Raw genomic sequence first — 13,134 nt, forward strand, 5'->3', positions numbered from 1 at the left:
TCAAATTAATTTTGATAAATAAATCGCACCTGACTGTAAGTCCCAGGACCAGCCAAACTGTGAAAAAAAGTGCGACTAATAGTCCGGAAAATACTGTATTTTATATTGCAAAAAGCTACATTTTATAAATGCTTATTATTTGAAACATCCCCAAAAATTAAATTAAACATCTCATCTTTAGGGGTTTAAGAATTTAAACAACATTCTTAAGAATTTGAATGCTTACATCTAGTCTTAAGAATGCTTAAGATTCTCTTTTCTTAAAGATTGTTCTGAAGTATTTTGGGAATACAGAATACAGTCAGTAACTAAGAAGAAAATAGCAGTTAAGAAAGAATTTTAATCTGAAGAAAGTTTTGTGAATCTGGCATCTAGTTATGAAGGCTAAGTTAAGTGCTTTATGTAAAAATACTTATGCAGTGATAAATGTGAAGGGAAAGGAAGCTTCTGCATTTCTAAATTGGTCCAATCAAAAACCAAACTATCCTTGAGGAGCTGTACCAGAAATGACCTGGAAGAACTTGGTAGATTCATAATCCCACACTAGACTGATGGAGGTCTGAGAGACTACAGCAATGACCATCTTAAACCATCAACAGAAGCTAGCTGAGGTCTACATACAGCAGAGCTTTGGTTTGAAGCACTATCTCTGTAACACCTGCGTGCACCTGCTCAGCATGTCCTTACACAGGCTTTGACATAAATCTCACACCCATGCTCTCCGGAAGTCATGAGAGACTGAAGTTTGGGATGTTCATGGTAGTTCTTGCTCATACTAGACCCTCCAGAGTCTCCATGCTCTTCAGTTCGTCTGCGTCCATGGTGGAATCGGGACACGTGTCTGCGCTGAGCTCCTCTGGCATCAGTGTGTGTGTGTAAATGCTCTGGTACTCTTGTAGTACCTTGACCACGGCGTTGTGCCCAAACTGCATAGCGTCATCAAGAGGTGTGTTCCCCCATCTGAAGAACAGATGCTTTTTAATAAAGGAAACAAAAACAGAAAAAGTGCAACAGAGGGGAGTTCTGCCGTACCTGTCCTTTGCATTGGGGTTGACTTTGCAGGTATGCGTTAAAAACTTGACCGTATCCAAATGCCCTGAAATCAGAGTTTTAGAGACCTATTAATAAATGACTTGTTAATTTTCAATATATATAACAATTTAAAATGACAGTTTTGCATTTTAATATATTTTAAAATGTATTTTATTCCTCTGATGACAAAGCTACATTTTTGAAAGCCATTACTCAAGTCTTCAGTGTCGCATGATCCTTCAGAAATCATTCTAATTTTATTTTATATAAAAAAAAAAAAGGGGGAAACTGGAAATATTTTTTTCAGGATTCTTCAGTGAATGAAAAAGTCAAAAGAGCAGCCATTTAATTAAAATAGAAATTCTTTGTAACAGTATAAATGTTTTTACTCTCACTTTTGATCGATTTAATACATCCTCGCTGAATAAAAGTATTAATTTCTGACCCTAAACATTTAAACGGTAGCGTAAATACACCAAAAACCAAAAGGCCTTATTACCTTCCGCCGAGGCCACATGTAAGGCAGTACGGGTGTCATAGTCAGTCAACTCCATGTTAACCGCAGAGAGAGCGATTCTGTGAAACAAATGAATATCTTCTCGTGAAAAGGTTTCAATATGTTTTTTTTTTCAATAAAAGAGAGAAAACGTTTACCTCCTGAGAGCTGAAACATCACCAGTGTAAGCAGCAAACATCAGGTCCACCACAGACTTGTTCTGTATTATAAATATAATGATTCATCACAACTCTGAGCTAGCTCTCATCTTTCAGTTTTTCTTTGTTAGCATTGTGTGAAATGGAAAATGTGGTCCGCGGTCTCACCCTCTCGTGGCCTGTCTGTCTGCGAGGGTCTAACTTCTTTGTAAAGTGTCTCAGGTTGTCATAGTTGTGGAAGTTAAAGAGGGACACTAGCTCCTAAATGAGAAACAAATTCAGTTAATGGCCCCGGAGAAAAATAAAGAAATAGAAAGAGACACAAAAGTGAAGGTCACGGAAAAGTACCTGGCAGAAGTGGATGCCTCGGATGCTATTGCCAACACGGTCAAGAGCTGGAGACCAGCACATAACCCCCATGATATTAGGAACCACGAGCAGCACGGCACCAGACACCCCAGATTTGGCAGGCAAACCCACCTGAGGAAGAGAAACAAACAATAACACTGATTTTATTTAAGTAATTAGCTGAGAATTAAAGAAAATTACTGAAATAGTTTCATCTAGCTGTAAAGTCCTGTTGTACTTTACCACACTGAGGAATTCAGCAAGCAATTAGGTTGCTGTGTGTGTGTGTGTGTGTGTGTGAGACTCACGTGAAAGGCAAACTGGCCGGAGAAGTCGTACATGCCACAGGAGTGCATGAGACTGAGAGTGTTCCGGACGGCCTCGGCACTGAGCACACGCTCGTCTGTGATTGGACAGATGCCTCCATTAGCCAATGTGGCTGCCATAACGCTTCCAGACTCACATGTCACCTCGATAGAACACAGCTAGAAATGAAATAAAGTCATTAAAGAGAAACATTTTTGTGATTTAGTATGAGCAATAATAGCAAGTACCGTTATTAAAGACAGTTATGTGTCAGAATGACACCTGATTTACCTGAAAGTAGAAGTCAAGGGCTGCCATCATGTCAACTCCACTGGGAAAACACTACAGGAAAAAAAATGAAGAGTAGCAGGTGAGATAGCAATAAAAATCCTTTCAATATGCTTATGAAAAAAGACACTCACTTTTTTCTCTTTGAGATAATAGCCAATTGCATAGTTCCTGTCACCGGTCTCTTTCTCTGACTGGAAACTTTAAATATTTAAATATCGGTACATATATTAGTATGCAACGAATTGCAGGTTCAGCTCTTAAAGAGTGTAATTTGATATAAATAATGAGGTTATATTTAAAACTCACGTCGCATTACTGAACGCAACATATTCTCTGCCAGACATTCTATTCAGATAATCCATCATCTGCCCCACAAACAGAAAATCTATCTTTATAACAAGCGAGACAATGACAAACACCTGAGATAGTTCACATGGTAGAGATGTTGCAGTACTCACAAAGTCAAACTTCTCTGCCTTGTTGGAACCAGGCTTTAATAGAGACAAAGAAGGAGAAAGTGAGAGAAGCAGCAATACTATTCTGAAAAACACTTAAAACCATAGTTTTAAAAATGAACAGAATGTAATGTTTTCAGACACTTAATTGCTGATTTTAAATGATTGCTGAATGGTAAATTAAATTATTTTTAAATGTAATTTGTAATTTCAATATAGTGTATTTAAAATAAATCCACTTCAAACGGAATATCTAATCAAGGAAAAATATTAAAATAATTTTTAAATCTTTAAAGCACCAAAATAGTGTATTTAAAAATGATTCCAAATGTACTTTAAAGTATAAAGTTTAATTCGGTATTATTACAAAGTGCACATTTTAAGTATACTGTAGTCTGTCTTTAGTGGCCTTATTCATACAAAACCAAAATTTCAAAACCCATTCGAAATTTCTGAGGGCTAACTCACGGCTAATGCTAAAACTGAACAGCTCTACAGACAGTCAAAAAGATCCAGAAGGAAAGAGTCAGATCTTAAACACATTGAACATTCACAACATTCCCACTGTAATTTTTCACATTTAGTCAAATGTACTAAAAATGAACTCCATATAAATAAAATAAGTTATTTTGGCAAGCAAAAAAGAGCTAACAGTGATTCCAGTGAGTGACAAAGTTTACCTTGGGACTGATCCAAAGATAATTACAGTTCAGTATTCAGACACATGGTGGCAGTGTGCACAAACGTGTGCAGTAATGGACAGCACAGAAAAGAGTGGTATGATATGAAATCTAAACTGTCTTATCCTATAAAAATCCATAGAAATCTATAAAAGGTTGTGAGCTTGCTGAATATATATTATGCATGTAAAACTGTAAATAGCATCTTAAATGAGAATAAATCTTATTGTCAAAGAAAAGATTTTGCAAATGTGGACATGATCATGATCAGACATAATTTTCATTACATAGCTGCAGTAAACATGCTCAAAGGACAGATATAAAGCCAAATGATTCAACATGAACTAAATGTACTAAATGTCCCTAAATGGTACTGGGGACAAAGTTCCCCACATATTGAGTTTCATATGTCCTAAGGTTTGATGTTAAGGTGTGGACGAGGTCCAAAGTGAGTTCCATGTGTAAAGGTCAGTGCTATGGGATCACAGCTGTGAGATGTCTTAATTTTAAAAAGTACTCCTGTGTGTCTGTGCTCAGTGATATTGTGTAACATAGTTCAAGACATAGGTCAAACTAGAAACATGGAGAAAAAGTGGGGAGTCCCTTAATTATGCATGCAGTTAGGTATTGTTTTTTTCATATCAGTTAATTTAAACCACTGAAAACTTTTAATCTTCCTTTGCAGTCTTTTTAAACGCTGAAAGGCATATTTCTCAGCACATCTTCTGATTGGCTGCTAAGCCACACCTCTTGACCACTAGCTGCTCTTATTTTGCCATTTCCAAAAGGACAACCCACTCCCCCATTACACACAAACACACACCTTATCAGCTATTTAAAACCAGGTCAAGTGGACAGAAATATCATTTTGTCCAATTAAGAGCACTTAGTCTTTCATAACAATAATTTCTGATATCAATAACATGCAACAATGCTTCTAAATATGAAGTAACTATTCAAGGCTTGTGTCAGTGTAAATATATAAATATATATATATATATATATATATATATATATATATATATATATATATATATATATAAATATTAAATAAAATACACCTTAAACCTAAATTAAAAAGTACCTTTAGGAGAGAGCTGATTACAATGGCTCCTGCATTTACCATGGGATTATGGGGCTTATCTGGGAAACAAACAAATTTGTTTACAAATGGTAACAAAATTCAGTGTCAGATTCAGTACAAACTGCAGATGCAATGTTCCTCAGAGGTGAGGAAATCCAATGATAAGTTTCATACTGAAACGACATCTGACAACTGACAACTGTTTTACAGCTTCCTCTTATACTCTGACATTGTGTTGCAATAAAATGCCCTAAGCCTGTGATGTCGCTAATTTTGAGTCAATGCCATTGGTTTGAACTTCTGCAGTTTTGTCCAGGGCAAATAAGAGAATGATTATAAAACATAAGTATACTGACATATATACGTGTCGTTTTAAGTGTCCAAATACTACTCAAGACCACTTATTTCTACTGTAGCCAGCATGTACAATAGAAATAAAATGGAATGTGATCGATTCTCACCCTCTTCATCTAAATAGAGTTTGTTGAATTTGAGGCCACTGGGTTCTTTCCCCACATATCTGTGCACTTGTTCAGTGCCAGCCTCGTGCACAGCCAGCGCATACTCCAGAGGCTTCACACATGACTGCAGACAGAATGGTGTACTGCTGTCTCCTATAGCATGCCTGGGGAAAGGGAAATAGAACAAATGTAACATACAATGAGGGAAATGAGAGAGAAAAGCAAAAGAAAAACTAAATTATCATTCAGGGTCCAGAAAAATCAGAAAGCATAATTTATATAATATGATAATATGATAGATTTGATGTAAATGATATATCCATGATTTAAAGACTGTCAAAGAATCGAATTCATTACAACACTTAAAAAAAATGTTGTTGAGACTGAAAGACAAACATAACAATAAAATAACTAAAATAATTAAATATTAATCCTATTTATTTAAATATAATATATATATATTATGAGAAACATATGGTCAAATATTGTTTTAATATATTATCATTCAAAGGTTTGTGGTTGGTACAATTTTGAAAGATTTGTTAAAGAAATCTCTCGATCAAAAATACAGTAAACTGTAATATTGTGAAATATCATTACAATTTTAAATAACTGTATTTTTTATTATTTTAATATATTTTAAAATGCAATTTATTACTGTGATGAAAAAGCTGAGATTTTAAAAAGCCATTCCCCCAGTTTTCAATGTCACATGATGCTTCAGAAATCATTTTTATATGCTCATCTGGTGCTTAAGTAAAAATATATATATATATATATATATATATATATATATATATATATATATATATATATTATTACCAACTCTAAAAATGGTTGTGCTGCTTAATATTTTTGTGGAATTTTCATATTCTCATAATGATAAAAAAATAAATAAAACACAAACAGACGTTTTTGTATCATGAAATATTACATTACATGTATATTACATATACATCTATTATATATATTTCACTGTCACTTTGATCAATTTAATGCATCCTCGATGAACAATATTATTTAAACAAAAAACAAAAAAAACTAAATGACCCCAGCATTTTTAACGGTAATGTTTTTATGTTCATTTATTTTTTTTACCACAATTATACATGTATGTACAGGTGGACCAAAAAGTTCATTCTGGACCCTTCTCTCATCACAATGATGTGAGTAAAGACAGTCTAAAGAAAGTATATTTTACCTTTGACCATCCACTGTGCACAGAGAAACTCCCCACAGGTCCGGACTGAACTTAGCTAACTGTGGGATGTAGTTTGCTACCTGCGTAAACACACACATAGACATAGAGGTGTTGACAAATGTGTTTGTAATTGTGCTTTAGAAACAGTGATAAGGAAAATCGATGTCTTACTTTCCCTCCTTTCTGAGCCTGTGCGTTATAATACAGATGGTTTATGAGAGAGGTAAATGCTTCGAATTCTGGAATGATAAACTTCCTTTGGAAAGCTTGAGTCAGGAGGACTATGTTACTGCCAACACATCTAGAAACAGAAACACACATATGCCCATGTGACACAACTGTGACTTAACAGCCACCTGTGATCTGTAACAAGTTGTGCATGACCGAACATGATATTTGATCCATGTTTATTAACACCGACAGAGCTGATTTAAAAGCCATTTAAGCGGTGCCTCACACGATTAACAAACACATTATCGCTGCTTAACATTACTTAACTCCAGCCACACACGCTCCAGCAGAACGCATGTACACAAACATACAACTCAACAGGTGGCTTGTTGTATTTACCTCTGTTGGAGAACAGAAAGTCAGGTCAAGAATTTGTAAGTGATGATATGTGTGTATGTGTGAAAGATGAACTGACTGCTTGTGTTTCCAGTCTTCCAAGAACAATGAGATATAATTTATCTGTAAGGGGCATGAGTATGTGTGTATATCATAACAGCTGCAGGTCATAAACAGTAAGTGATGCTACAGCATATCACAAAAATCTCACACAAACACATACTCTCTCTAGCTTTGAATTGCAAAGTCAGTTTCACACTTACTTTCTGAACAGCTCCTGGTCCATCATTGCTGTTCCAACAGACTCCTGGACAGCTTGGTTGATCTGCCGCATGCAGTCTTTCAAACGGGGGTCAGAGGTCAGCAAGCCTGTGCTCCTGAGTGCCTAAGAAATACAAGAGCACATATTTCAATACTGGAACAATTAAATCATGAATTGTTAAATTGTTCAGAGGACAATTATTATTTGAACATTTTTGCACAAATTTAAGGATGAACTATGAGTTCAGGAAGTTATTATACGTGTAAATGATATGGAGACCTTTAAAATCAACATGAAACAGCATTCGTACCCTATTTTACTTCTTTAAGTTGATTTACATTACCGTCCAAAAGTCTGGGGTCAGTACGTTTTTTTTATAGAAATACAATTTTTATAATATTTTTATTCACCAACATCCAAAAAATGTTTCTTGAGCACCCAATCAGCTTATTAAAATGATTTCTGAGTGATCATGTGACACTGTAAACTGGAGTCTCAATTGCTGAAAATTCAGCTTTGCTTTCACATAAATAAGTTACATTGTAAAATTTATCTAAACATTCTATAAAACTTTTTTTAAATTGTACAAATATTTCATAACATAAGAGACTTCTTTCAAATACATAAAAAAAAGAAAAATCCTGCTGAACCTAAACTTTTGGGTGGTAGTGTACTTGCAAGTGTAACAGGATATTATTAAACAGGATTTTTTGTTAACATTGATAAATTGTTCGCAATAAGACTAGGAATATATATTAAATCAGTAAATATATTATTATTTTTTATTTGATGTTTACTTCATCATAAACAGAAACTAAACACTTGTAAGGTATAGTAAGATAAAATAAAAAAAAATGAAGAATTATGGCCTGTGCCCTGTATATTTACAATAATTGTAACATGAATTTCTTTAATCAAAGGCTAGAAATATCACGTTTTTATGGTACAGTGCAACAGTGTTTACACTAGTCAAATGAAAGAGTTAACCATCAATCATTTGTTAGGAACAATGTTTTTCTTGGTCAGTGATATATAGCATTTGAGCTGTTAAACTGCAACTATGGTGGAGATGACCATCATATACAGACATAACAACCCCATGCACATAAATTTTAACAACACACCTCTTAACACTTTAATGAGTGTCTATTTCTGGGTGGCATGTGTACTGAAGCAAGCACACACACACATGCACAAAGAAGGTGCAATATACTTTGTCTGGAAATACAGATTACATATTTTTATGTATTCCTCCCTGTAATATAAACTCATAATTTACTAAATGTAAAGCATGTGGGTACCTGACGTTTACATCATGTATTTTATTCCCTTTCCCTCTGACTGTGAGTCACTACAGTACATGCTGACCAAATCACACACATGCACAATGTAATCAGTGCAACTCACAGCCAGGAAACGTCCCACTGAGATTTTCTCTTCTCCATGAGTGATAGTGTAGAACAACATGTCCTCCAACCCAGAAACATTCTTCTTACTGTCCAAAACACAAAACAATACAGAAAGCAATGTATTTTTTTTTTTATTATAATGCCTTTATATTATCTTTATGGCAACAGAGCCAGCAGGTAACGCCTCTCTGAGGATTTACCTGTACGTCGCGGCGTCCGTCTCTGTGATCACGTGCTGATGGCGTGGATGCTGTCCTGGAGATGCGCTCGTGTGCAACAGCCAAGCAGGTGAGTGTCTTCTGTCCAAATTTCTAGTGTTCCTAATGAACAGAATACCAGTTCTGGATGCCCGTAGGGTTTTAACACAATGCATAATCAATCCAGAAAGTTTGTACTTCTAAAACAGCGACCTTTAAGATCTCTAAAACAGTCTGAATAAACAGCGCGTGTCTTCTGCTCATGAATTCCTTCCTAGTGGTTCAGATTGCCTGATCGTCCCACGAGACACGGGAGTGACTTCTGTTGACAAATTTAGCCGGTAACCGAGGAATCATAGGCAGGTGAGGACAAGATGTTAGGGGCGTGGCGGTGGGAGAAAAAAAGGAGATGGGTCATTGGTGGATCCCAGAACAGACGAATATGTAAATTATGTCAATAGTAGAAACTAGCTATGTATGCAACTTAGGGCAGACTTACTGAGCCTGGGCATTTTGATGCTTAAAATCTTTGACACAAAATCAGAGATAAGCATTAACGTTACCAGAAATAACCAACATTTACTTTTGAACTTGAAGGGTAAAAGAATTAAAGGTAAAAGAAAAGGCTGATAAATCATAATACGTATATTATGTAAAACTTACCATGCAAATTAAATGTAAAAATTCTCTAAATTACTTATGATAATTCACAAACTAAATAGCGGCGATTGGCCAATCAAAAATCAGTACTGTAACAAGCTGCTCACAAGCAGAAGCAATTTTTCGCCAGAATGGTTCAAGTGCAACATTTGAAGTTCTTTAAAAAGAAGACAATAGAAAAGTTATGATTTTTCATTGATTACAATGTAAAGAAATTCACCGACATTATGTTATTGTGTTGTATGTGTGATGGATTTAAAGACGATAGAGCTGACATATCTTTGCAAAAAACAAACAAAAACATGTCTTGAGAGTCCAAAAGCATTCACTGCGTGATGAAGACTGATAGAATACAGTTAGAACGCACTTATATTTCAAGCAACGAAAGAAAAAAATGCCTGTGTATGAGTTTTTACGTTTTTATATTCCTTGCAAAAACTTTATAATATTGAACAAAAACTCAATTTCAGCCACCAGAAGGAAAAAAAGCTTATAAATAACAGTTCATTTTTATTTAGATTAATTGAATTTATATAAATATAGGTACAAATAAATATAGGCATAAATGTAGCTACTATACTTGTTATGTTTATTGCTGTAACAATATTAAACACTGCAAGGATGAACTATCGGAAATACAGGAATACACAGCGATAAAGAATCTTCGGTCAGAAAATAAAATAAAGTTTTATAAGGATTGCACATATAGAAAATGAACAATTAAAAATAAAAAAGCAAATCCTTTCACTTTTAGGGGGTTGTGAGGTCAGTGGGGTCTCCCTGGAAGCTGTGCAGTTTTGATTGGCAGAGAATCTATGGTGGGGAGTGACAGAGGAAACCAGACTGATCCTGTTACAGCTAGAAGATCTGATCTGAGGTCATGTTATACATTCACGAAGCACTCCTTACCTGTAAAGTTTTATTAATGTTGATACTTACATTTTCACAATTAATTCCACAAGTAATTTCGGAGTCTTGGGTCAGCATGACTCATGGCTCGCAGTCGACCTTGGCTTTGGGCACCATTGGCCAATGGCCCCGTTACACTGGCCACATCAAACCGGGTATCAGTATATCCAATTAATTTAACCTTGCTCATGGTTCTTGCACATTTGAGCCTTTGCAAGAACTCATAACCATTTCATGAGCTGATATAGTCTGTAAGTGATTTGACTAAATCGGCTTATTCGATTAGAGCTCCCCCTGCTGGACATTGGCTTAGCTACACAGTTCAAAACTCTTGAGACTGAAAACTGATGCACAAGTGTCCGTTTAACTTTTCTGTCTAAAACAGAAACACAACAGTTTAAATGTACACTTTTGAATGTATTTGTTTAAGTTTAATTAATCCGACTAGACTAAAATGAGGAGTGTGTGATTTGACAGCAGGCAGTACCCACCTTTGCGTTCCGTGTCCGTCCAGGAGCCTTTTTGCCTGTAGAGGGCAGACCGTACCAACTCACCTCTGTGAACGGAGACTTCAGCTCCAGCATACCGACTAACCTCACCTTTCCACAGCCGAATGTCAGTTGAGACTTATCCTTTTAGTTACACTTGAGGTTTATGTACAGTCTCAATTTTTTCAGTTTGTGGAAGAGTGTAAAAATAAGTGTGTTCTTTTTTGAGCTCTACACTGACATAATTCCCAGTGAACTCTGAATGAATGCATTCCAGAGAGGCTGTGTGGGTCATTGTACTGTTGTCTTTGGGGACCTATCACATACATACGGTCACATTAAGGAATTGAACCTTTTACTTTTTAATGCTGTCACCGGGGTGGCACCTTTTTTTTTAAATTGCACCATTGAGGCACTAAAATATAAAATTTAGGTAATATGTACATTTTAAATTACTGTTATGCACACTTTTGGGATAAAAAAGGCACAAAGTTGCACCTTTTGAAAAGGTACCACCCCAGTGACGGCTTTACTACCTTTTTTGAAAGTGTGTGCCATTAGACTTACTCCCCAATCTTTTTCTCTGCCTGCTCCACTGCAGCTGGTAGATATTGAAGCAAGGGCTCCTTTTAACCAGAGCCTGGAGTAAAATGATACCCACTTAACATTAGATCAAACACCCCTTCCCCTCATATCATATCATTTCGTGCTGGCACACATACATCCATACACACGTGCACACCCTAACCCATGTCCTACTGATGACCATGCGTCTCTTGGTGGAGAATGTTTTTCATTCCTTCACTGTGTCCATGAATGCTGGCTTTGTCTACCTGCTCCATCTTAAACCCCCTCTCTTCCCTCCAAAAAAATATAGATTTATTTAGAAAACCAAATCTTTCTGACCTCAAACAGCAGTGTAGTACAGTAATGTAAATTGTTATTAAAATCTGTCTTTATTTATGCTTATACAAGTAATTTACTTTACTTTAAAACTATATATTCTATTTAATTATTTTTATTTATTGTTCTTTTGTATTTAAAAAATATTTAGATGTAATGTCAAGCACTTGGATTGCATGTACACAAACAGGGTCAGTTTCTCAGGCCAGTTCTCAGGACTTAACTCTCACCCTTGAGTGTGTACCAGGGAGCTGCTAAGAATGCAGAGCCCAGAGGTGAACTGTTTGTTTTAAGTTATCGTTGAGTGTGTGTGTGTGTGTGTGTGTACATTTGTTTGTTCTAAGGCACAGAACTGGTAAACACTATTGGTTCCACTGAAGGTATACTGCATGAAGCACCAGCTTTGCACAGAGCTCATGATATTAAATCACACCTGAGGAAATATTCCAAAAGCCTCAGTTATCTAGTGCAATATTTTCAATATTTTTAATGCCAAGGATACCCAAATAATATAATATAATAATATATAATATAATATAATATAATATAATATAATATAATATAATATAATATAAAAACAAATATTATATACAATTTGTACTGTGACATATTTTTTACTGTGTAATATAAATGAATGGGTATAATGAATATGAATATTTTATGGAAAGTATTTGATCATGTGTCTGCCCACTACAATACTGCTAGATATATAAATCTGAAAAGAAGTTATATTTTTGTATGCATTTATCCTGACCTTTTCCCATGGACCCCCTAGCACCCCCTTGAGGCCCCCTGGGGACCCCTGAACCACAGTTTGAAAACCCCTGATCAAGAATTTGATTAAATCACATAGTAAATGCTGGATCAGAGCTGAAACATTAAGTTTTGGATAAAGTCAAAGGGGAGCTATTAAACCCAGACGGTGGTGTCCTGCATGAATTAAACCCATTTGTGTACTAAATCACTCTATCAACAGGGACCTTTCATTCAGAAAATCCTCCGTTCCAGGACACCAGCAACTCTGTTTTGCCATAGCTTATCTCAGAAGTTATGAGAATAAATAGAAAGCTTTATGAGACCAAACAAAGACAGAATATTTGGAATAACATGATGGTGAGTAAATTAAAATTCTTTTTTTGGTTGGACCATTCCTTTAATTCAGCTTTATTCACCATTATTCTTCAAAGAATGGTGGAAAAGCCTCCCATTTAAGAGTTAGTTTGGCAG

At 35.5% G+C, this 13,134-nt stretch overlaps 1 protein-coding gene across 1 annotated transcript; it reads right to left on the reverse strand.

Annotated features, from left to right (window-relative positions):
• Nucleotides 1-5: 5 nt before the first annotated feature.
• Nucleotides 6-9,288, reverse strand: LOC113069941 (glutaminase kidney isoform, mitochondrial-like). The gene is made up of 18 exons (XM_026243091.1): nucleotides 8,951-9,288; nucleotides 8,749-8,836; nucleotides 7,343-7,464; nucleotides 6,684-6,813; nucleotides 6,513-6,592; nucleotides 5,312-5,475; nucleotides 4,851-4,909; nucleotides 3,090-3,122; nucleotides 2,938-2,996; nucleotides 2,763-2,829; nucleotides 2,632-2,682; nucleotides 2,343-2,519; nucleotides 2,035-2,166; nucleotides 1,855-1,947; nucleotides 1,687-1,748; nucleotides 1,532-1,608; nucleotides 1,033-1,096; nucleotides 6-960 (listed from the first exon to the last, which is right to left on the reverse strand). The coding sequence occupies exons 1-18, from the start codon at nucleotides 9,121-9,123 to the stop codon at nucleotides 771-773; spliced, it is 1,821 nt and encodes a 606-aa protein (XP_026098876.1). The 5' UTR covers nucleotides 9,124-9,288; the 3' UTR covers nucleotides 6-770.
• Between the last annotated feature and the right edge of the window lie 3,846 nt (nucleotides 9,289-13,134).

Source organism: Carassius auratus, unplaced genomic scaffold (genome assembly GCF_003368295.1).
Source record: "Carassius auratus strain Wakin unplaced genomic scaffold, ASM336829v1 scaf_tig00002576, whole genome shotgun sequence".
NCBI classification, from domain to species: domain Eukaryota; kingdom Metazoa; phylum Chordata; class Actinopteri; order Cypriniformes; family Cyprinidae; genus Carassius; species Carassius auratus.

What these genes read in the sequence shown, in the direction of transcription:
- LOC113069941 (XM_026243091.1), bottom strand. Translation starts at nt 9,123, where the DNA reads ATGCATTGTGTTAAAACCCTACGGGCATCCAGAACTGGTATTCTGTTC. An exon ending in CCGGCCAGTTTGCCTTTCAC is followed by an intron (nt 2,167 to 2,342) that starts GTGAGTCTCACA and finishes TCTCTTCCTCAG; the next exon opens with GTGGGTTTGCCTGCCAAATC. An exon ending in GAGGCATCCACTTCTGCCAG is followed by an intron (nt 1,948 to 2,034) that starts GTACTTTTCCGT and finishes TTTCTCATTTAG; the next exon opens with GAGCTAGTGTCCCTCTTTAA.